The sequence below is a fragment of the Cajanus cajan genome, chromosome 3 (assembly GCF_000230855.2).
Source record: "Cajanus cajan strain Asha chromosome 3, NIPB_CcT2T_4, whole genome shotgun sequence".
NCBI classification, from domain to species: Eukaryota; Viridiplantae; Streptophyta; class Magnoliopsida; order Fabales; family Fabaceae; genus Cajanus; species Cajanus cajan.
The window spans coordinates 76,899,142-76,924,159 of NC_138519.1; the positions used below are offsets into that span (position 1 = coordinate 76,899,142).

A 25,018-nucleotide genomic window follows, 5' to 3' on the forward strand; every position below is an offset into this window, starting at 1 on the left:
GCCACAGCTGTGAAACCTCCTGATCCTGGATTGGAGCAATCCGTCACGGAGCTGTGAATACTCCTGGTTATGCTTTGTCACATATCCGTAATTCCTCCTGTCATATACGTGTCATGGCCATGTTGGAGATTACTCATTTACTCCTAGTTTCTGTTTGGTAGCTTTCAGTATTTGATTTGCGTGGAGTCGTTTATATCCTTACACTGCTGTTAGAATGCATGTTTGGTATGGTTCATTGTTTTAAGATGTGGGACTGGTAAGCAGCACCTTGATAAACTTTCCTGCGTGAAAAAATCTCAACTGTTGATGGAAAATGTTCCTGCGTAAGAACACTCGTCTCCTTACTCCTTCTTAAGCTGCCTTTGAGTCCTTCCGAACCTTCCGTGCCGACCGAATACTAGTTCCGAATGGTGGGGAGGGTACCTGCAAAGGCACTCCGACGATCAAGTCAGTGTTCGGTTTAGAGCAATAAATGTGCTAGTGGGAATAGTAACGTACCTCATTTATGTCACATCACCTGTATATTTATAGTGACATGTTTGGGCCTGGTGGGCCTTCATCCTTGGGATGTGGGTAATACGTGACTTAACCTTAATCCTGTCTTAATCTGGCCTGGTAATTGGTATCTTAGTAGGTATTTGGTTTGCCACGTATTCACCATGAGTTTTTCACTATGTTTTCGGCTAAGCATAAAGCCGAAGGGGTGTCCGGCCAAGCTTGGGACCGAAGGAGTGTTCGGCCAAGCTAGGGGCCGAAGGAGTGTTCGGCCAAGCTTGGGGCCGAAGGAGTGTTCGGCCAAGCTTGGGGCCGAAAGGATGTTCTTGAGTAACATCACTTCTCTTTGGGTGTCTTTCCTAAGGGACTGAAAGAGTGTTCGGCCTAGCCTGAGGCCGAGAGGGTGTTCGGCTAGGTATGGTGTCGAAGGGGGTGCTGTGGTTCCTCGGTTCGAGCCCCCCCTTTCGGACTATTGTCTGACCGAGGGGGTGCCAATTGGTATGGCTCCTCGGTTCGGGCCCCCCTTTCAGCCTATTGTCTGACCGAGGGGGTGCCAATGGGTGTGGCTCTTCGGTTCGGGCCTCCCTTTCGGCCTATTGCCTGACCGAAAGGGGGCGTTTTATTAGTTTAGGTACCCCTCTCGGCCTATTTCGTGACCGAAGGGGTACCCACCAGTACAGAAAACAGTGTATTCAAATCAGAACATTGTCTTTTTCCACGGCACATTTAACATTTTTCATGTAAAAATGAAAATAGTAGTTAGTAAACACCCATAATTTAAGTTGAAGTTATGGTACAACACGTCGGTCATGCATGGCTAGCATTCCAAACTATTTCAACCGTAAACTTCTGAAGATGTGCGTATACAATCATTCATTCATACATACATACATACATACATATATATATATATATATATATATATATATATATATATATATATATATATATATATATATATATATATATATATATATATATGTGTGTGTGTGTGTGATGTATAATTCTGTTAGGAATGACTTTGTCTAATGTCCATTGTTTAACATCCAATTACAAGGGAACTAATTTTTAGCGAACGAAAGATGCTAGTCCACAAATTTTAGGAGAATACAATTCTATGCGCATGGCTTAAGTCAAGGACAAATATTTGGATCAGGAAAAAAGGCAAATAAATACTAAATACAAAGGCACAAACCCAACCATTAATATTTCTAATGCCACGCATTAACGCATCAAGGTTTATCACACGAAAGCCTGCAAAATGAGAACTATCTGTCGTCATACCCATTGAAATGCATGCTGCAGTAAGAGAAAATGGAAGTTCTGTATAAAAATTTATAGGAAATTTAGGCTTACTATCCCTGACGCAGCTCCATCATGGGTACAGCACCCCGCTGAAAGGTAGAAATCTATCCCTAACTACAATATATTTCATTCATCTAAATTACAGCAAGAAGCTTCCTCTAAGGGGAACGTGAAAGGGCAAGTTCCAACAGACAGGTGACAATGAGATTTAACTAGATCAACTTGCACGAACTTGCCTGAGAACTATACTTACCCTCTTGTAATACTTCTGCATCTATCAGTGGCAAAACAAAATTAAGATGTGCATGTGATCCACAAATTCTGCACAATCAGTATTTTAAGGTCAGGGATCATGTGTATGATTATAAACAGCAAAACCGATTCAGGTGGCGACATCATTGAACCTCTAATTAACCAACAATGCCAGCATCTTCACGGCTTGCTGTTTCACTTGAAGGAACAGAACCCTTTTCACCAGGCACCGAAACTCCTATTGATTCAGCCTGTTTGTGCTGCAAATGCTCAGAATCCTGCTCGGGGAATACCTCAAGTTGCAATGATGGTGAAATGTTATTCACGTGTAGCCATGTTAGTTCCCACAGACTATCACCACCCAAGGCACTCCTCTGCGCCAGTATACCCCTCATCTTCATAACAAGCAATGAGTTTTTAAGCAGCTCAGGCACAGTCTCTTGAAGCTTCTCACTTCTTTTCCCCCTAACCTTCACCTTCATATACTTTTCCATTCTGCTCAGCACACCTAACCATAGCTTGCAGAAGGTTGACAATTGTGATAAATCTGGGAGTAATTGAAGAAAAACTTTGGACAAGAGCTTCATTGCTAAGATAAGTGTGCCTTCCATGTTGCGGTAGTCCTTCTGAGAGTGGCCCTGTGCAATCTCAAGCAGGTCATCAAGCACAGTGAAGATCACAAGATCAAAACATTGTAACCACAAGCTATATGGGAGATAAATACCATCAGCTCCAGTCAAGCACTTCTGCAATGATAATAAAGCATGATTTCTAACCTCCTCTCTCTGGTCTAAACATACCTTCCTTAGACCTTGTACTAGTCTCAACCACATCTCTCCGATATCCTGAGACAATTTCGACACTTGGTCCTCCTTCATTGCTTCCTTAGCCTCACTAGTCCACTGGGCCAAGCAATTGACCGACCCTGCCATGAGATCTAGTGCCCGCACAGATCGCTCTGCTTGTCCAACACGAGACTCAGCAAACTGCCTGGCAGTATCGACACAGAAAACATAATTAGCTGGAACCAAGTGGGCACTGTCAGACATTATGAACAATAGTGCATCAAACCCAGCCTCAGATGCTTCTATGTGTCTAGCTGTGATGGAAAGTAGTGATGTAATTGTTCGCCATCCTAACTGAGATCTTATATGAGAAGCATTTGCCTTCACAAGGCGACTGACTTCCTGAGTAATCTGCTCACAATATGCATCTGCTACCCGGGCATCAAGCTTCAAGACAAGTTGCAATGACCTCAGAAGTTCATCAGCAATGTTCTCCTTGTAGGGAAGCAACCGCTGGCAAATCCGCAGTAATCCAAAAACAGCCTTCTCTACCAGGGCACAGGGCATTACAGTTGACTGAACAATACTGGATATGTGTTCATAAACACCCTGCCAAAGAATCCCAATTCTGTCCCTGTTATTCAAAGTGATTGCAATCAGCAACTCCAGGCAGAAAACTGCTGTATCTTCATCCTCAGGTGTGCTGTTCCCTTTTTGAGGTCTACCAGCAGCCCAAGTGAGTGCTCTTGCTAGCTGCAACAGAGATTCAGCTTGCAGAAATTTACTCTCAGTGAATATGCTGTCTATATGACATTTCTGTATGGTTTGAAGGGTGCGCTGATGAGCAGCAAGTTGTTGTTCAGTAGGTTGTGATCTTGGTTCCTCAGTGTCAAGAGATAAGAGCTGACTAAACCTACCCATCAATCCTGAGGATCTCCTTGGAGTGCCAATAGATTGCATATGAGCTGAGGATAAAGAATTCATAATAGGCTTTCCATGCACAGTTTCAGAAGAAAGCTCTGACTCATCAGCTGCATCACTGGCAACACGGGCAGGAAGAAGACCAAGCTTGTGCAGTCTTAAGATGCAATCAAGAATATTTCTCCAACCTGTGCGTATGTAATCACCATACCTGTTTGCTATAGTGAATACTGTCACAGTTGCCATTCTTGCTTTCATGTCATCTCCAAAGGCAAGTACTGGTTCCTCAACTGACGAAGGGTTTAAAAGTGTAGTGAACTTGCAAAGAGACACTACCAGATCATCAAGAACATCTTCAAGATGATGGCAAGCTGAAATTTTAGCAATAGCTAAGAATCCATCCATACATGTTTGGTATACCTCTTCCTGTTCAGCGTGATCAAATACCACAGAGATGGCAGCAATCGTTGGGCCTGACATTATGGCAAACATATCATGATCAAGGTAGGCCTTAGAATCAGATACAATAAATGGAGCAGTTTTTTTAGACTTATGCATTAGATCAATCCATCGACTTGGTGTCATTTCAGGAAACCCAACACCTTGTTCGGGGGTAGTGCGGATTTCATTCTTACATATTGAATGGTAAATCTCTGACAACATTTCTCGAGGCAGATCATTGCCACCATTTATATGCCTATTATTCCGGATAAAATCCTCTTCTGTCATCTTCTTTTTAACTTGCACATTGTGCTGATCTGTATTAAGCATTATCATTGAGTATGATAACACAAGAGCAGCATCCTTGTTAGCTAGGATGTGTGGTGATTGTTCATAATATCTCTCAGAGAAAGCTTCAAGAACCCTATGTATCTTTTGTGATTCTCCAGGCAGTCTGAAAGTCTCCAAGAATAGACGTAAAGCTGTATCTAAGTTCATGTCTTGGAAATCAAATGTTCCAGCAAATTCATGAAGAACCTGAACACAGAATTCATCATGGTTTCCTAGGAAATCACCAACAAGATTCTTATCCAACCCAGCAGTGTATCTGAAAAAGCAGGCAACACTTTGAGGATCAAGTTTGTCAGGCAAAAGATGTGTTCCTTGAAGAAACTCTAGACCTTTCTTAGGATCACGATTAAAGTGGTCAGCACCGATCATCAATCTTCTCTTTATGTACTTTCTTCGGCGGACAAAAGGAACCCAATGATTTGGATCATCATAATTCTCACATTTAACCATCCAGAATGGAGTGTACTCTTCAAGATTCACTGGAGAATATTCTGAGCTTACAGATCCATTGGCTATCCTTTCAGCCATTCCTTGAATAACAGCAATAAGACCATCCAAAGCAAGAATATGCATGGCAGACAATGGACAATTCACAGGAAATGCACTTTTGGACAACAAATTAGCAAGGTCTTCAAAGACATTACTGCAAGTTATGTCACAGTCAAAGTTAGCATACATATCTACCATAAATGTCTTTTGCCTGCAGAAGTCAACAAGGGCCTCCATGGCTACCTCTTGCTGCTGGTATGAAGCCCCATATCTGCTTTGTGCAAGTCTCAAAATGATACAAGAAAAAAATGCTTCTAGCTGTAATTTGAGTTCTGTACGAAGATGATGATACAGATTTAGAACAATGCTACACACCATCGAAAGTATAAGGGGACTCACTGACAAACCAAATTGCATCAGATTATGAAACAATTCATCCTGAATTAAGCTCAGCAACCTTGGGTGACGACAAATAGAAGGTCCTCCAAGTTCTATTGCTGAATTAATTAAATTTAAGGCAAAGAGAGGCACATCTTCATCAAATGCTAGTGTGTTTGATCTAGGACCCATTCCCGTATGCTCAACAACATTCAGCAACGCACACAAAAAGTGAAATATTTCCACCATGCAAGGAACACCATACGGTTCAGTCATGAGATGCATGTCATATGGTACACCGTCCTTGCCACTAATAGTTATCGCTGTGTTTTCATCCATCACAGTTGCTTTCACAACACTTGCAGCATTGGGAGCAGAGTTTGTGGATAGTGACTGATTATCATATTCAGAACTCATACTGCCATTCTCCAATTGTCTACTTCCAAAAGCATACTCATTATCTAGGCCTCCGGTCTGCAAGAATAATGAACAAATACAAATATTCATATTGAGATGTTATAAATATTAAGCCCTTGATCACCCAAAACTGTTAACTCTAGGCAAAGCAATTAACAGAATCACTTTAATTGTCTGAAGCCTTTACTATCTTAATGCCATTATTCATAACTATCCACAAAGACAATACTAACTACACACAACTGACACAAGGACTGTAAAGATACTTCATGCTTGGGGTGGGAAGACAGATGGAAAGGGAAGTCTGTGAAGTCCATCTTAGTCTTAGGATGCACAAAGAACTTAAGATCCAGCTATAGTCAGAAGGTCAAACACTATTAATGGTATACAACAGCCAAAAATCCATGGATATATTTATCGCAAATGATAAACTGATGGAAATTATAATTTAAATAGGTAGTGGGGGGCACTATTCTAACCAGAGAACAGACAACCAAACCTTTTCATGACGATCTATTAAATTGCAAACAGAGAAAAGTAATTGATAGCTTAGCACTAATTCTTGCATAATAGGAACAATAATTACTAAGAAATGCATTCTCTCCCCTGCCCCAATTCCCCTTTATATGAATTTTTTCCCCAGCATCTAAAACAATGATCATGGAAGAAAATGTAACCTTTAAGAGTAGGTAACAGCAAGATTATCATACCTCCTGTTTCAAATTAGAGCTCCCATTAACCAATGCATGGTCTGTGTTACCAACATCTTGAAGGTGAGAGAAAATACACCTTACAATTTCATGCATTGTGTACCGTGCTATCTGCTGCAACAACTCACCTTTAGATCCTGCTTGATGAACTATTCGAAAACAAGTATTCACTATGGTGCAAACGTGTTGGTTACTCAACATTATAGATGCTTTACTTTTCATACAAGATAGGAGAACTTGTAGTATCTTCATTAAAACAACTTCTTCTGAAGAAGGATCAGTGACTTCAAATCTGCAGTTAGTGACAGCATCAACCACCAAGTGCATGGCATTCTCAACATTGACAGTATTTTGATCAATCACATCAAGAGTCATGATCTTGTAAACAGATGACAAAGCAACACCAGTAATTGGGGCACCGGTTTCATCAGACCTAATTACATCTAAAAAAGGCTGTAGATACAAGGCAGGGTTAATAGCTTGCCACTGATGGTGGTGCCATGAAAAGATTTGTCTCCTCACTGTCTTGAAAGACTGAATAAGAGAGTGCTCCAGCTGATCATCACCTGACATATAACGGCCTCCCCATCTGACATTTCTTCTCATGACCGCCAAAACAGCCCCAATTTCAGAATTGATCATGCATGCCAAAGTTGTTTTGTTAGGATAGGAAGCATCACATTCCTCAGGTTCCTCCTCCTCTATTGCATTGATACCAGCTTGCAGCTTTAGACGTCCCATTTCAGTAATAAGGTACAGCAAGGATCTGGTAGACGTTCAACAAGAGTTTTCTAAGAAGTCCCAAAAAGAAAACAATAAACATAATGAGATCAAGGTTTCCACAAACCGAATAACTAAAAAGATATTGTTATGGTACTCTGATAAGTATGGTACCCTACCAAAGATGAGTTGTCAAGCATTTACTTTACAAGTCTTCTATTGAATCCAACAGGACAACAAAAATAATAAGTCCGGATTTCCACAAACCAAATAATAATGAACAATTATAAATCCTCCCACAAAATCTTATAATCTTTCTACTTCCTAGTTCCTAAACATAGTATTAAATGCTTTTTTAAGCTTTCAAGTACTTTCTCCATAAAGTACTAGGAGGATTAATAAGATAATATTGTAGCACGATATAACATTATTCTTATAGGTAGCAGCAGAGTAATGCCCTAACTTAAACGAAGCACGAAAAAACAAACACAAACTGAAAATACTCCAGATTCAAGTCAGCAACACAGCATGTAAATGTCGAACACGCGAGGAAACCCTATGTAATGTAAGTACTAAACAATAAAAAATTAAACACAGAAATCCTAATTCATAAGCATGTACATATACACGAGTTCAGGTGCTCAAAATGCACGCGCGGAAGAGGAAGATCTGATGGATCGAGCATTCTCATTGACGTAATTGGAGACGAAATTCTACGTAATTGAGAGAATGGCTAAAACTCTTCCACTACGGAGAGAAAGAGAAAAATTGCAACATCGAGCGAAAGCAAAAATCTAACTCACTTGCTCTCTGGGAATCGGAAAGTTGCGTTGCGTCGCGTCGCTTAGTTCGTGGATTCAACGAAAACGTTGACGGAACTCACTCAGTACTGATCTCATCGGAATCCGTTCTTCAGTCTTCTATTCTTTACTGCGTCTCTCTGTAAACTACGTGAAAAAGAAAAAGAAAAGAAATGACTCTCCAAAACTAAGAAAATTTTATTTATTGATTCAATTGAAGTGAATTATTTGACTCATCCTACATGTAGACGTGTAATGTAATAATAATAATAACTATTAAATAGTGTCCAAACTCAAAAAATTTGTAGGAATTTTCATTTGCATTACACTTTCAATGTATAATCCTGTTTACTCAAAATAAATTAGCAATATGAAAAGTAAAAATTATAGGATAAATTCTACCCACATCCTCTAAAATTTAATAAAATTACACTTAATAATCCTTCTTTTTTACATTATTTACTTCTCCCATTTTATATAATTTCACAAGTTAGAAAAATATATGTAAACAAATGAAAATATTGCATGTGGTTAATACAAAATGGTCTTAGAACTGTTTTTCAAGTAATACCTAAAGTTCGATTTCCGATTTAAATAGGAAGTCTCAAAAATATGAAATTATCTGAGAAATTGATGTCGATCTTAAATGGATTTCATACCTTCAAAAATGCAAGGATTTAAGTGAAAAGATAGATAAAAAAGAGTAAAATAATTTATTTATACATAAATATTTAACCGTATAAAATATAATTTAAAATATTAATTTTTTTTATTATTTACCTAATTTTATCCTACTAAACAACTAAAATTTTAACTATATTTCCAAAATATTTTCCCTCAATCCTTTCCCCCATCAAAACAATATGCAAGGTTGTATAGGCCAAAAAAAAATATTAAGTTAGATTAATTAAATTTAAACTTCAAAAATATACGAGTGTATGCCCTTTTGGACCCCTAATGCAGCACAAAAAAAAATGAGTGTAATTTGTCTAAAATTTTATTATAACAGTATATTTTTTTAATCATTGGAAAGAGATTTTATTATAACAGTATGAAATATAAAATAACAACTAATATTATTGATTATAAACATAAAAAAATTAAAAATAGTAAATAATGTTCAAATCATATTATAATTGTAAGAGTAATATTATAAAATAAGAAAAATATATACAAAGACGAAAGATATAATAAAAGTAAAGACGTAAAAATTATTAAAAAAACTATTATAGAGCTGTCAAAAAAAAATAGTATTGATGCTAGATTAAAAAATGAAAATAAATAATATTATAAAATGCCCAAAATATTATTATGTCAGTGTTAAAATAAGAAGACGCTAATAAAATAATACTATAAAAAATTACCATAATAGTATAATGTTATTTTAAATATAATTGAAGCAGTGCTTTATTCATAAAAAAAATAAAAATCAAAAAATCAAAAGTCAAATATCAAACAGCGGAAAATGAAAAAACTAATAGTAAAATTATATGACTGAATATTATGTAAATTGTTACTAAAATCATATAAAATAATTTAAGACATTAATAATAAAGTAATGAAATCGTAAATGACATAAAAACAACGAAGAAACAAACACATGATTAAAAGATAAAATATTATTAAACCAAATAAGATAATATTTTAAAACGGTAATGGAAATAATGTTGAGCATTGTAAAAAAAATAGAAGTAATAATAGTATTAAAGTTAAATAAATGTAAATATATATATATAATGTAAAATAAATATAAATTAAGATGGAAAAATAACTTCTCTTGAAATATTATAATAATGAAAATTATTCTTTACAAAAAAAAAAATATACAATTATAGTAATAAATATAAATGCTGTTATTTACAAAAAATAATTTTTCAATATTAATAATTCTGAAATAATAAACTAAAAACATTATGTCAAAATTTTAATGATGACTATATTATTAAGTATTTACACAATTATATAAATTAATTAAAATTGCAAACGATTTCCAAAGAGAGATCAATGGTTCAAATTGAGATTGGCACGAAATAGGGAACACATTGAACAGCAGCAAATTATTTTGCTTAAACCAAAATCGATTTTACACACTTTAGAAACGGATCCAAACTCTAACAACACTCACTGCTTAAGTAACCTGTCTTAATATGTGTATATAATATATTTATGATTATCATCTCAAAAATTGTGTTTTTTACATCATTAACATACCGAGTAAATACATGTACAACCTAGCAAGATAATACTAATGCTTTATCATTTGAGATTGTATCTGTGTTGTATAGCATATCTCCAACCAAAAGTCTCATCCGTATAAAGTAACAACTAACAAGTCCCCGGGGCAATTATGAGAAAGAGAGAATACCAAATAACAAGCAACTTCACTTCATGCTTAGCCTGATCAAACTGCTCCAACCATAATAACAATGCGATATTCTGCATAATCAACTAGAACACCTTCACAACCTCAACATAGAAAAGAGAAGGGTATTCATAGGGTCACATAGAAAAGCCAATTCGGGTAGCTTAGGCACTGCATGTAGATTTAACTGATAACATTACCCTCTTGGCCCATTTTTCATTTGAAGGAACAAAAATGTTTGCATCAGGTCCTAAACTTCCAACTGTTTCAATCGGTTTGTGCCAGCTGCTCCGAATCTTGCTCAGGGAACACCTCAAACTGCAATGAGGGTGCAATATTCTTCATATGTAGAAATGTCATCTCCCACAAACTATTTTCTCCTGAGCCACTGTTCTGCACTAGTATGCCCTCAGATTTCATTACAAGCAAAGTGTTCTTCAGAAGCTCAGGTGCAAGCTCCTGAAGCTTCTCACTTCTCCTACCCCAAATCTTCACCTGCAAACTTTTTTCGGTACGGCTTAGCACACCCTCCCATAATTTGCAGAAGGCTTCCAATTGCGATAATTCTAGGAGTAACTGGAGGAAAACATTAAACAATAGCTTCAAGGCAATAATAAGCGTTCCTTCTATGTGCCGGTAGTCCTTCTGAGAGTGTGACTGCACAATTTCAAGCAGGTCATCTAGCACGGTGAAGATCACTTGATCAAAACATGTTATCCACAAATCGCGTGGGAGGTGAGTCCCAACAGCTCCTGTGAAGCACTTCTGCAGAGATAACAACGCATGGTTTCTAACCTCCTCTCTCTGGTCCAGACATACTTTCCTCAGTCCCTGCACTAGCCTAAACCACATTTCCCCAATATCCTGCAACACCTTTTCCACTTCCTCTTCTTTGACTGCTTGTTTAGCATTATTGGACCACTTTTCTAAACAAATGACAGAACCTGCCATAAGATCTAGTGCAATTATAGACCGATCTACCAGTCCTAGACGAGATTCAGCAAACTGTCTCGCAACATCTACACAGAGAATGTAATTAGCAGGGAGCAAGTGAGCTCCATCAGACATAATGAACCTCAGCGCATCAAATCCAGCCTCAGATGCTTCCAGGTGTCTAGCAGTGATGGAAAGCAGTGATGAAATTGTCCGCCATCCAAACTGAGATCTAATATGAGAAGCATTCGCCTTCACAAGGCGAGTGACCTCCTGCGTAATCTGCTCATAGTATGCATCTGCAACCCGTGCGTCAAGCTTCAAGACAAGTTGCAGGGACCTCAAAAGTTCATCAGTAATGTTCTCTTTGTAGGGAAGTAAGCGATGGCAAATTCTAAGCAGTCCAAAAATAGCCCTTTCTACCAGTGCACAAGCCATCACAGTTGACTGAACAATATTGGATATGTGCTCATAAACACCCGTCCAAAGTAGTCCAACTCTATCCCTGTTATTCAGAGTGATTGCTATTAGCAACTCCAGGCAGAAAACTGAAGTGTCTTCATCCTCAGATATTCTATTCCCTTTCAGAGGTTGAGCTCCAGCATTAATGAGTGCTCTTGCAAGATGCAATAGAGATTCAGCTTGCAAAAATTTACTCTCACCCAATATGCTGTCAATGTGACATTTATGAATTGTTTGTGCAGCTTGCTGATGAGCAACCAATTGTTCTTCAGTTGGCACTGATCGTGTCTCTTCAACGCCAAGAGATAAAAGTTGACTAAACCTGCCCATCAATCCTGAGGGTCTCTTTGGAGTCGTATATCGAAGATGTGTTGATGGTAACAAATTTGAATTAGGCTTCCCATCTCCTGTTTCTGTAGTTACCTGTGACTCGTCAGCTGCATCACTGGCCAACTGCGGAGGAAGGAGGCATAACTTGTGAAATATTAAGATGCAATCAAGAATATTCCTCCACCCTGTGCGGATGTAATCACCATATCTATTTGCAATAGTGAAAACTGTTTCAGTTGCCATTCTTGCTTTTGTATCATCTCCAAAGGCCAGGACAGATTCCTCAACTGATAATGGATCCAAAATGGTAATGAACTTACAGAGGCACACAACTAGATCATCAAGTACATTTTCAAGATGATAGTAGGCGGATATCTTTGCAACAACCAAGAATCCATCCATACATGCTTGGTATACCTCTTCATTTTCAGCATTATCAAAAACCACAGAAATGGCAGCAATTGTTGAGCCTGACAATGTAACAAACACATCATAATCCAAGTATGCCCTGGAATCAGATACAATGAATGGAGCAGTTTGTTTTGACTTGTGCATCAGAGAAATCCACCGACTTGGGGTCATTTCTGGAAATCCAAAGCCTGGCTCAGGAGTGGTACGGATTTCATTCTTACAAATTGAATGGTAAATCTCTGACAGGAATTCTCGAGGCAGATCATTGCCAGCATTTATATGCCTATTATTCCTGATAAAATCCTCTTCTGTCATCTTCTTTTTGACCTGCACATTATGATGATCTGTATTAAGCAATATAATTGAGTATGATAACACAAGAGCAGCATCCATGTTAGCTAGGATATGCGGTGATTGTTCATAATATCTCTCAGAGAAAGCTTCAAGCACCCTATGTATCTTCTGTGATTCTCCAGGTAACCTAAAACTCTCCAAAAATACACGAAGGGCCATATCTAAGGTCATATCTTCAAAATCAAATGTCCTAGAAAATTCATGGAGAACCTGAACACAGAATTCATCATGATTTCCAAGGAAATCACCAATGAGATTTTTATCCAACCCAGCGGTGTATCTTAGAAAGCAAGCAACACTCTGGGGGTCAAGTTTGTTAGGCAAAAGATGTGTTCCTTGGAGAAACTCAAGACCTTTCTTATCATCTCGATTGAAGTGATCAGCTCCAATCATTAATCTTCTCTTTATGTACTTTCTTCGGCGGACAAAAGGAACCCAATCATTTGGGTCACCAAAATTGTCACACTTTTCCATCCAGAATGGAGAATACTCCTCAAAATTCACAGGAGATTGTTCTGAACCTAAAGATCCACTACCTATCCTTTCAGCCATTCCCTGCATTACAGCAATAAGACCATCCAAAGCAAGAATGTGTATGGAAGATAATGGATTGTTCACAGGAAATGCACTTTTGGACAACAAATTAGCAATATCTTCAAAGACATTACTGCAACTTATGTCACAGTCAAAGTTAGCATACATCTCCACCATGAATGTTTTTTGCCTGCAAAAATCAACAAGGGCTTCCATCACAACCTCCTGTTGTTGATATGAAGCCCCATATTTGCTTTGTGCAAGCCTCAAAACTACACAAGAAAAAAATGCTTCTAGCTGTAATTTGAGCTCCATACGAAGATGGTGATAGAGATTCAGAACAATGCTACACACCATTGAAAGTACAAGAGGGCTCATTGATAAACCAAATTGCATAAGATTGCGGAATAATTCATCCTGAATTAAACTCAATAATCTTGGGTGACGGCGAAAAGAAGCTCCTCCCAACTCGATGGCTGAATTAATCAAAGTTAACGCAAAAAGAGGCACATCTTCATCAAATGTTATTGTGTTTGATCTAGGATTCACTCCCATATGTTCAGCAACATTCAGCAAAGAACACAAGAAGTGAAATATTTCCACCATACAGGGAACCCCATACGGTTCAATCATGACCTGTAATTCGTGTGGATCAATCCCATTAACACTGGTAACAATAGATGCGTTTTCATCCATTACAGCTTCTGTCACAACAGTTGCAGTACTGAAAGCGATGCCTGTAGATAATGGTTGAGCCTCATATGTAGAATTCAACCTCCCATTTTCCAATTGTCCACTTGCCAAAGCATGCTCATTATTTACTCCATTGGTCTGCAAAAACACTAACATCAATACTTAATTATAAATTTATGCATTCCTGATTCCCAAAATTCAGTTTTACACAAGGAAAAATGTTTATTTCAGTAGAACTATTGAATTATTACCTTAGAGAATTTATAGATTTGACTATAAAATATTGGTACATGTAAGTTGTAATAATATATAAGGAGACAACTCTCTACCCCTTTTGGACAACATATATGCTTCCAGCAAGGATTCTTTGCTTCTTTTACCCCCTAGTTTTTTGGAGGTGAATGAAGGTAGTGCAGGACAGCAGGGAGTCAATTATAGTTATATACATTAAATTTTCGTAAAACATATATTTTTTCCTAATAGACATTATAAAAAGGATTTTCCTTCTTTCCTTCTATATTCCAGATATTCTACCTAGAAGATTTCTAGGTCATGTACCTAGCCTTCTTTAGTACTTTCTTATTGTTGCAGTCCTCTGTCTGAAGAGAAAGCAGGAAGAGAGGTCAAAGTTCACTATTTCATTTTAAGCTGTACTTTCAGGCTAATAAGCCAGCTGGCCAAACACTGTATGGTGTTCAACGCTCCAAGATTGGCACCATACAATTTTGTTGGAACATTAAATTAATGGAAATTGAAATTTTCACATAAATAATAAACAGTAACATAAGAAGAGCATAATGAGTTAAGGATATTGTACTTTTCAACTATTTCAAATTTTGTAAGCTTAGAAAAACTTACAATAGCAAAACAAAATTATAGTGCAAATAAGAATTCTACCCCACCCAAAGTCCCTATTTTTCCCTTCAATTTTTGTCATGCATAGCAACTGGAAAAATAATCACATGATGAAGTCTGAAATGCAACAAAAAAGGACAAAGGAAAAATAAATATTATACCTCTTGTTTTAAGGTAGCACTCCCATTTACGAATGCACACTCTCTGTTGTCAATATTCTGAAGGTGAGAAAATATACACCTAACCAGTTCATGCATTGTATACCTTGCTATTCGTTGCAACAGTTCACCTTTGGTTCCTGCTTGATGAACTATACGGAAACAAGTGTTTACTATGGTGCAAATATGTTGGTTACTTAGCATCACAGATGCTTTACCTTTCACACATGCTAAAAGAACTTGTAAAATCTTCATTAATACCACTTCTTCTGATCCAGAATCAGTCACCTCAAATCTGCAACTTGTGATAGCATCAACCACCAAGTGCATGGCATCCCCAACATTAACAGTGTTTTGATCAATCACGTCCAGAGTTAAGATCTTGTAAACAGATGACAGAGCAACACCAGTTATAGGTGCACCAGTTTCATCTGATTGTATCACATCCAAAAAAGGCTGGAGGTACAAGGCAGGGTTAATGGCATTCCATTCATTCTGCCATGAGAAAATTTGCCTCCTTAGTGCCTTTAAAGACTGAACGAGAAAGTGCTCTGATTGGTCATCATCTGACATGTAATGAACTCCCCATCTAACATTTCTTCGCATGACAGCCAAAACAGCTCCAATTTCTGCATTTATCATGCATGCTATAGTAGTTTTGTTCAGATTTCCAGCTCCACAGTGCTCATATTGATCCTCTGTTCCATTTAGACCAGTTTGCAGTTGCATCTTTAGGTGTCCCATTCTCACAAAAGTATCAGTTACATTTATTAAAAGAATGCTGAGAATGAGATGAACAAAAGCCCTAAAAGAAACAATGTAGAAATAGATAATTAATACAGCGACAAGGATTCCCACATATTAATGACTCCAAACGAGCATCAACAGTCAGTAATACAAATAATCCAAATTCAAAACAGATACAAAGTACTAACATATGAAACACAGCCCAAGGACCCAAAAAAACTCTAGTATCTAAAGAGATTTGTCAAGGAAGAACATGAATGGTGAATATATAAGCAGATCATATAAACAACAAATACGCATGCAAACACATTTAGAAAGAGGCCCTAATTCAGAGTAATAGGGATGTATAAAATTTTTTGAAAATTATCCTAGCAAAGGTCTGCCTGTTAAAGAACTCTAACCATATATTCCAAAGAAAATGAGTAAGACTGAATCTCAAAGCAAACCAAACAACATTTTCAAGCCTTTCAGCACAGCAGACACAATGTATGGTCTACAGCACAGATCAGTAGCATAGATTAACATTATATCTCAATTGATCAATTATAACCAACAGTAATAACATTTAAGTCTCCACCACAAGTAAAATCCAACCATTTGGTTACTAAGTTTTTCACAGCTTATAAATTAGGAAAAGAAATTAAGCTGTACAGGAACACTTACTCATTGAATCAGGTAGATTAGAGGTTAATGAATGTAGATTCTGGTTCCTCTCACTCAAACTCGTATATTTCATTTGTGAGCTGAAACTTCAAAGGCATTTCTCTCTCTGATAAAGTACACCGGAACATAGAAAGATCCCATTAGAGGCACAGAGGTTACACGTTCAAATAAATATATATATATATATACACACACATATTAATCAAATCAAAATAAAACCAGTTCAAGACGGAAATCATTCCAGATGGAACCATAATACAACTTTAAACCCATAACATGAAATTGCTAAAACATTAGATCTGCCATGAAATCTCACCCTTCTGATTGAACCAAATTCATTGTCAATTCTGTTGGCATAGTAAGAATGATCTAATCCATGGGACACAACCCCCATTTCGAATTAAACTAGAATTCTATAAAGGGGTCTCAAAATCTATGTTGAAGTTTAAATTCACGCAATGACACCCCAGAAAAATGTTGAGAATTAAAATGGAAGAAAAACGAAAACTTACAAAGGTAGCGTATTAAGGGCATGGCAGGGATACAATGTTTGAGGCGTAGAATTGGAAATCATGGGTTGTGTTGTGTTGTGTGTGCCACTTCCTTACAAGAAGATCCTCCTGGCTGTTGTTGTTGTTGGGGCCTTCCGATTTTATTTTTTTTTTAAATAATAATAACTGTTATTTGATTTTCTTTGTGTACCCTTTTACTAACCACAAATTACTACAAAAATCTCTACTTCCTTTCTATTTTCACATTCTGCCAATATACTACTACACGTTTAATACATCATCATATGGTTTGTAACTTGGAAGTAAGGCTTTTTTTATTTTCAAGACAATATTATACACGTATTCTTACTTAGTAGAGGTAATTCTAAGGCTTTTTTATTTTCAAGACAATATTATACACGTATTCTTACTTAGTAGAGGTAATTCTTTTTTTTTTAAGGGAGTAGAGATAATTTTGAGAAGGGTAAAAAAGTTCATGAATTATGAAGTTTTTATTATAAGTAGTATTTAATGCGGTTGAAATCAACACTTAACTTCAATATTTTGGAGACAAAATATAGAATTGTTAGAGACTTAAAAATAGTAATTTTAGATTTTAAGATATAAAAATAATATATATATATATATAAATTATAAAAATAAAAATAAAAATTTATTCACTTTATGAAAAACAAAAATATTTTATAATAATTAAAAATAATGTTTATAAAATTTAGAAAAATAAAAAATATCTCAAGGATGTGAGGTATATGAGATATGTTGATCTCATCAATCTAGTGCTTTTAGCACAAATAAGGAGTATTTCATTTATCTGATTGGTCGGTACTATCTAGAGACTCCAACTCCTAGTAGTACCTTTCCCTCTATAAGCAATACTCTCTACCAACTATGTCACACATTTTGCTACCCCATTCCCTTTAAGTTTTCATTTTTTGTTTGTTTTCCTATATATTATTTTTGTTTACTCTACCCTGAAACTCCATCTACTTCGCTTTTTTCTACTACATTGAAACCGACTATGTCTACACTTGAACCATCTCAAAATGACTATGAAAACACTCTAACTTTATTGTCTGGCTTTCTCGTATGAGCTCTATGTGCTTCATACTAACGACTAATATGCTATCAACATAAATTTAAGAAGTTGCTCACCAGACTTAACATGGAGATTAACTTAGACAAAGATGAATAGTTTTGTATTGACTTTTGCTAGTGCTAAAAGGGGGAGTAGTATATTTGATTTTGATAAATCCTTTGTTAATTTTTCTATTGAACATATGCTCTAAACAATTATTGTTTTTGAACAATTATTTTGCTCTAAAACTAATGCTCTATTTTAAGAGGAGTGTATTTACTTTAGTACAATATTTTCTTTAATCTTAACTCTAACTTTGATAACTTTAGATTTTTAACATATTGATCTCTTACTTTAATAAATACATAATACTCTAATATATGTATTTGCTTGAATATATACTTTGAAATGTATGATTTGTTATGAATAACTATATTATGTTTGTTACAAATATTTGTTTTGATATAACGTTGATTGTTTTGCTCTATTTTAAGCAAATTCTTATAATGTTTCTAATAAGATTTTTGCTATAATAAAAGCTTCAAATATCTAAGCAAAGACATTATTGTGTTTGATCTTACAAAAAAAAAATTTAAATCTTTAAGAAAAGATCAATTCGTCTTTTTAAATAGATTCGTACATCGAAAATTTTCTCTTATCAAAAACATGTTTGTCACTATAAAAAAAGGGAAAAATTGTTTGGTCAAAATATTTTTAAACCCCTTAAGTTTTTAAATTTTAATGTCAACAAACATAAATATTTTTCTAGAGAAAAGTTTTATGAACAAAGCATTAAAACAAATAAGTTATCTAGTCAAACAAAACACTTAGTTCGAAAGATGCACTTTGATTTTATATCATTTATAATGTCCAATAATTAAATTATTTGTGTTTATATGATTCCTCAATAGATCAAATAAACAAAAACTTTCTTGGTACTCACATTCACTAAAAGAAACAAGAGACATGTTTTGTGTCAAAAAAAGAATAATAGATCCCCCAAATCACAAAAAAGCGTCAGATAAAGTTGTTCAAGATTGTTTTAACCCGACACACACATGGTTATAATCACTCAATACTTAAAAGATGATAAGTAACTTTCTTGATCGAATAATAAGTGACTATTTGGTGAAAGTATTTAATGCACCAACGGACATTTCTTTCCATAAGGAACAAAGATGAAGACAAATGAAACAAGTAGTGAGAGATGCTCGAGGATTTACAACGATTATCTTCATTGAAGCACTTGTATAAGAAAACATGATGATTCAAAAAAAATAATAATAAAAAATTGAACCAACTATTGATCATATTCTTTCTTTCTATAAGATAACTTTGTATTGTATTAGTTGTATCACGCCTTGAAAGTAAAACAAAAAATAACATTGTTAGATTTTACTCAAAAACTTAGTATTATTATTTTGAGTCTAGAGAGGTTTGACTATAAAAGATTACTTAATGTTAAAGTCTGAAGAAACTTTGTGTCAAAAAAAATACTTTGTTTTTAAAGTGTAGAGAGACTTTGTGTTTAAAAAATACTTAGGTAATTGCTTAAAAAAACAAGTCAAAGAATATTTAGATTTGAATCAGAAGTATTTTGGAAAAAGAATACTTGTATTTATATAAGATAGCAGAACCTGATCTAGTTGGATCAATAATCAAAGATAGTCTCAATGATTGAAACGAACTAGTATAAAAATCTCATATATTTAGTCTCTTAACTTTTCATCTACACTTTTTCATAAAATTACTACTTCACTATTTTTGAAAAGTGTGAGTTTTCTAATGACACAATTCAACTTTCCTTATAATATCTCTGTATTCTCCATAGACAATAATACACAACTTATCATAGAAGAATTATTATTTAAAAAATAAGTTAGAAAAAACTTCAAATAAACTTAATTATACTTTTAACATGGAATAACTAAGAATGATAGAAAATTAAGATAATATAAAATGAATTCTAAGTTTATTGCAATTTTTTTTCTAAAAGAATAATATATTTTTAATCTTTTTAATTAATTTTAAGATTATATTTAATCCAACAATAAGAGTTGTGAAAAAAAATAGGGTAATTGAACAAATAAGCTCAAAAATATCTATATTTTAAGATTGTTATTCATAAATTAAAGATAATAAATATATAATTTTTTTATATAACTTTATTAAAACAATTAGCTATTTTAATAAATATTTTTTTTATTTTATTGATTAAATAATTTATGAAAATATATATTAAAAATAATAATTAATTTACACTAATAATAAAAATATCCTTTTTAATGTCTATTTTTATTATTAATAACTATATATAATTTTTAATAACCATACAAACAATTTTATACTTTTACATCTATAATCTATAACATGTATATAAAAAAAAATATTTTATTTTAGTCTTCAAATTCTTTTAACCATTTTATCTTTTAACTAATTTATTTAACTACTTTTTATCATTTAATTAATTTTTTAATTACTTCATTATTCTGAAATTACTCGTACATTTTTTATTTTCATCATTTTTATTTTTTGTTTTTCATTTTTTTATGAGCCTTATTTTCACTTGTTAATAATAAAAGAGGTTGTCTTATTAGTGTCTATTTTTATCTTTCCATTTTAATTTCGATAATTATACATAATTCCTAATAACATTCTTTTTTTTATTTTATTTTAGCATATATATATATATAGAGAGAGAGAGAGTGAGAGAAATACAAGAACAGCATCCATAGGGTTTCCAACGTGGAACAGCAGGTCCGATTAGCAAAGCCAAAGAGGAAGGACGGGGGAGAAAAGAGCAACTCAACGCTATCAAAAGTTTCAAGGTTTCAGCAAAATCCATTTTTTTTTCCGGATTTGAGTTGGAAGATCGAAGAGGTGAGGGATTTAGAGTTCAAACTTATATCCCCTGCTCTTTCTCTCAATTCATGGAGTTAGATTCGTTGAATTGTTTCTGTGAGTTTGGTTTTGCCATTTTGGTAAACTAGGATTTTGAAAGGGAATCGTGTTTCTCATGGAGAAGTCTTGTGTTTTCTGTGGTAAATAAGCTATTGGATTGGGTTATTTAGTTTTGCTAATAGAGGAGGGGTTAAGGGTGGTTGGAGAAATTTGAACAGTTGAGAAAGTTAGAGAATTTCACAAGCCAAGTGATTGACAAGAGTTCAGCCCTCAAATCATGAGATAAATTGATGTTAAAGTGTGGATTACGATAGTAGGCACTATAAGCTTTAAATCCATATCGATCTATGCATCAGTTTGAAGTTGGAATAGCTTTGGGCAAAATTTTCTGCTGTAAAATGAGGATAACTTGTGCTACAAGAATGGGTTTTTGGTGAAACAAAATTTGTTTGAAAGTATCAAACTGGAAATTTTCAAAATTTAATCTTACATACGAAATGTATGTTATGGTTGCTAGGTTGAGCTTGCTAGTTGACTCATGACCCCACATATATAACTTGGTCTGCTGAGCTTGCCAATCGAGGCATGGCCCTGGATGTATACTAGGGCAGTTGAGATTAATGTCTAGCTAGTAGCTTGGACTTATATACTTAATCATTGTGGTATATATATGCATTGGTGGAGCTATTGATGATTTGGATTTTGCCGAATTATAATGAGAAGTGGTAACATAACTATGTTACTTTGGAGAAAAATATGAAAAAAAGTGTTATTACTTATGAGAAAAATGAGATGAAAATGTATAGTGGTTTGAAAGTTTACTGCACGTATGTGTATTTTGGGGTGACCTCATTGAGTCTTAGTAGGCTCACTCGTCTATTAGGGATGTGAATAATGTTAGATCATTCCACTTTGTTATTTTTGTTTTGAATTGCTATAAATTTGATATGAATGATTTTGCTTTGAAAAGTTATTATTCATGAAGGTTATTACAAATAATTAGGACGGAGACAGAAATATTTGTTTCACAAAGTGAGTGCAGAAGCAAGGTACCCTTAACCTTGTGTTGTTTTGGAGTCCTATCTTTGGACCAGGTATGTTTCCCCTTCTCTCTCTCTCAATTCAAATTTTGCGTTACTCCACCTCCTTCCATTTCTTACAATTGTTCCTTAGCCTGTTGAGCAATGCCCACGACTTTGCGTTTCAACTATTTGATTAAAGTTGCCAATGAAATCCTTTTATTAAGAAATGGGTTTTTTTTTTTTTCATTTTTAATGTTTTACTTTTACATGTTTTTTTTGGCTACACTTGTTGATCATGTTTAGGTGATTTCCCCATGCTCCTCTCCTACCCTTGCTTTGCCACTCCCCCAATTATTAAAACTTGCACTTTCTTTTAAAGCTACCTGATCTTTTGCAAGTTCTAGAACTCTTACAGCACGCGCTTAACAAAACATGATAGATAGTTAGATATATTCTCAAGTAATTTTGCATTTTTTACATGACAGATATAACCAGTGGAGGAATGTTGAAAAAGGGGTAGTGGGGGGGGGATTATATTTAGTTGATATTTTGCAATTTGCATTCACTAGATAGTCAAAACATGAAATGAACTTATATTTTGTATGTATATTGAATAATTGAAATGCTTGCCTTCTCGTTTGATATACAGTGTTCTAATATATAGTTAGATATATATTGGTTTCTTGAGTTATATGTGATATGCCAAAAATATGATATGAAAAAGTGATTTTTTTTAATTATATACTTATTAACGAGGATTATATTGTAAAACAGATATGGTTATCCCACCTCCAGTGAGGCCTCCAAGGATTACAAAATTTCTCAAACCTTATGTTCTGAAGATGCATTTTACCAATAAGTACGTGAGTGCGCAGGTGATTCACACCCCAACAGCTACTGTAGCCTCTTCAGCAAGTTCACAGGAGAAAGCCTTGAGATCAAGCTTGGAAACTAGTCGTGATGTGGCTGCAGCTGCAAAGATTGGGAAGATACTAGCAGAACGCCTTTTGCTTAAGGACATTCCTGCCGTTTCTGTTCACTTGAAGAGAGAACAGAAGTATCATGGTAAGGTTAAAGCGGTTATTGATTCTCTCAGGGAAGCTGGTGTTAAGCTGCTTTGAGTCATGATGATTGTTGGTATTTATTTGTACCTCAGAGAAATCATCCTTGTCAGATCTTGTCTTCGTCTTTATTTTTTAAGTTGTCATCATAATAGGAAGTTACTCATTGAACATATTTCACTAAGACATTAGTTAATTTACGTTACTAGAAATAAGATGATTGTTGATGGATGCTTATAGCGTGTTTGTTTTACTCATTTTTAACCGTCTAATGCTCTTTCAACACCAATCCATGTCTCTCTGGTCATTGGTGTTCAACTAAACTGATCGGGTATTCAAACACGCCCTTAAAGTTGCTTAAATGTGTAACTACATAAGATATCGACTGTGGTCTGCTCACCAAAATGGTAGATAGACATAAACTATCAGGGCAATACACTCCTGTTTGGATCTTAAACTAAGACAAGTTTATTATAACACATTACAGGGGCATTTGGAATGTAAATGAAAAAAACAGATAGCTACATGAAACACCAAGGTGACAGCGCTTTAGAAATGGTTGGTACTTGGAAGTATCTCATATTCCCAGATATCCTTTTTGGGATGACTTAATAGTAATGCTTGCAAACATGCAGTTTGATTCTTAGTTTTAAACACCAGAGGCCGATAAAAAAAAAGGTTAATTAGTTTTTTGTCGATATAATTTCATAATTTTTATTTTTTAAATCTCTATATTTAGTTTTATATATATATATATATATATATATATATATATATATTTTTGGTATCATTTAGTTTCTGATGTCTATTTTTTATAGGGATTACAATATAAAATTGTTGTAATTATTGAGACTAAAAGGATGAAAAATTATATGTATATATATTAAAATTTAATATTTTTAATTATTAAAACAAAAAGGTAAAGTTCATTAAACTTAAAAGAGTAATTAATCTTAAGAAAAATATACACACAATAACAAAGCAGGTAAAAATAAAGGAAATAATCACGCAAATGCAGATTCTAAGCCTGTTATACGAAACACCCACACACGTAAAATATAAAAGAAAAAACAATGCTGCTTTCGGAGATCAAGAATTACAGAGTGAAAAGAAATGAAGCAGTTGTACAATTTTAAAAAAATAAATAAATAAGAAGAGGAGTTTGAGAAAGAAAGGGAAAAGACATAATTGTTAGAGACAAATATGATGAATTGGAGTTCACAAGTTGTGTAGTGGTGCATTCGTGCTCATTATTGAGTCGTTGTAAGAAATAGAAAATAGAAGACTGAAAAACAGGAAAAGAGAAACAAATACAATAATATGATTTCTGAAGTCACGAAGTCCTCCATGAAGAATAAGAGAATCAATGGAGAAGGTTGAGCATACGGTTTCAGAAATGAAATACAACACATTAAAAAGGCCATAAAGCTATAATTAAAGCGCTTAAAGATGATAAATTAAAGCGCTTACTTTTTTACAGTTTAGGGTTCAAATTACCAAATTTGAGACTTGAATCAATCTATCCGGACAATAGGTTTAAAAATTTGAATCATGGACCTTAAACCCTAAAAATCCGAAGCAACATTCCAATTCAAAACAAAAAAAAATGGCAAATTGTTCATTGACAAAAAAAAAGGATCTGAATGCTAAAAGAAAAAGTTGTTAGAAAAAAATAGAAAAAATTAAAAAGAAGAAAATAAAATAGGAGTTGTAATATCGTAAACAAATATTCATTCTAATAAAACAACTTATATTAGTAAAATGATAGAATTTGAAGAAGAAAAAAAATAGATGGCAAGAACTAATCCGAAATTTCTTTTTGGAATGTCCTTGCGAGATACTATTTTAAAAAATTAAAAAGGGGCTCAAAGCCCAACAATA

General features: G+C 34.5%; 2 protein-coding genes and 1 pseudogene across 7 annotated transcripts; 1 reads left to right on the top strand and 2 right to left on the bottom strand.

The window, feature by feature from the left end:
* Positions 1 to 1,668: 1,668 nt before the first annotated feature.
* On the bottom strand, positions 1,669 to 8,223 carry LOC109801720 (ARF guanine-nucleotide exchange factor GNOM). 3 transcript variants are annotated; one of them, XR_002240038.3, is made up of 4 exons: positions 8,068 to 8,223; positions 6,545 to 7,335; positions 1,852 to 5,891; positions 1,669 to 1,749 (listed from the first exon to the last, which is right to left on the bottom strand). XR_002240038.3 is itself a non-coding variant. In XM_020362834.3 (3 exons), the coding sequence occupies exons 2-3, from the start codon at positions 7,283 to 7,285 to the stop codon at positions 2,211 to 2,213; spliced, it is 4,422 nt and encodes a 1,473-aa protein (XP_020218423.1). In that variant the 5' UTR covers positions 7,286 to 7,335; positions 8,068 to 8,223; the 3' UTR covers positions 1,669 to 2,210. The 3 variants fall into 3 exon arrangements, 2 of the variants coding, with proteins under 2 accessions (XP_020218423.1, XP_020218424.1); XM_020362834.3 differs by having other exon boundaries at positions 1,669 to 5,891; XM_020362835.3 differs by having other exon boundaries at positions 1,669 to 5,891; positions 6,545 to 7,310; positions 8,068 to 8,217.
* A 1,983-nt stretch (positions 8,224 to 10,206) lies between these two features.
* Positions 10,207 to 17,259, bottom strand: LOC109801940 (ARF guanine-nucleotide exchange factor GNOM-like; annotated as a pseudogene). The gene is made up of 4 exons (XR_014432683.1): positions 17,079 to 17,259; positions 16,567 to 16,672; positions 15,160 to 15,961; positions 10,207 to 14,281 (listed from the first exon to the last, which is right to left on the bottom strand). The product of XR_014432683.1 is annotated as an ARF guanine-nucleotide exchange factor GNOM-like (transcript).
* Positions 17,260 to 20,854: 3,595 nt separating this feature from the next.
* LOC109788022 (uncharacterized) lies at positions 20,855 to 23,374 on the top strand. Of its 3 annotated transcripts, none has more exons than XM_020346651.2 (3): positions 20,855 to 21,033; positions 22,025 to 22,148; positions 22,851 to 23,374. In XM_020346651.2, exon 3 carries the CDS (start codon positions 22,853 to 22,855, stop codon positions 23,195 to 23,197), a length of 345 nt encoding a protein of 114 aa, XP_020202240.1. In that variant the 5' UTR covers positions 20,855 to 21,033; positions 22,025 to 22,148; positions 22,851 to 22,852; the 3' UTR covers positions 23,198 to 23,374. The 3 variants fall into 3 exon arrangements, with proteins under 3 accessions (XP_020202240.1, XP_020202238.1, XP_020202237.1); XM_020346649.2 differs by having other exon boundaries at positions 20,856 to 21,033; positions 22,040 to 22,148; XM_020346648.2 differs by having other exon boundaries at positions 20,856 to 21,033; positions 22,058 to 22,148.
* Positions 23,375 to 25,018: the final 1,644 nt, after the last annotated feature.

What these genes read in the sequence shown, in the direction of transcription:
- LOC109801720 (XM_020362834.3), bottom strand. Translation starts at nt 7,285, where the DNA reads ATGGGACGTCTAAAGCTGCAAGCTGGTATCAATGCAATAGAGGAGGAG. An exon ending in GCTCTAATTTGAAACAGGAG is followed by an intron (nt 5,892 to 6,544) that starts GTATGATAATCT and finishes TTATTCTTGCAG; the next exon opens with ACCGGAGGCCTAGATAATGA.
- LOC109788022 (XM_020346651.2), top strand. Translation starts at nt 22,853, where the DNA reads ATGGTTATCCCACCTCCAGTGAGGCCTCCAAGGATTACAAAATTTCTC.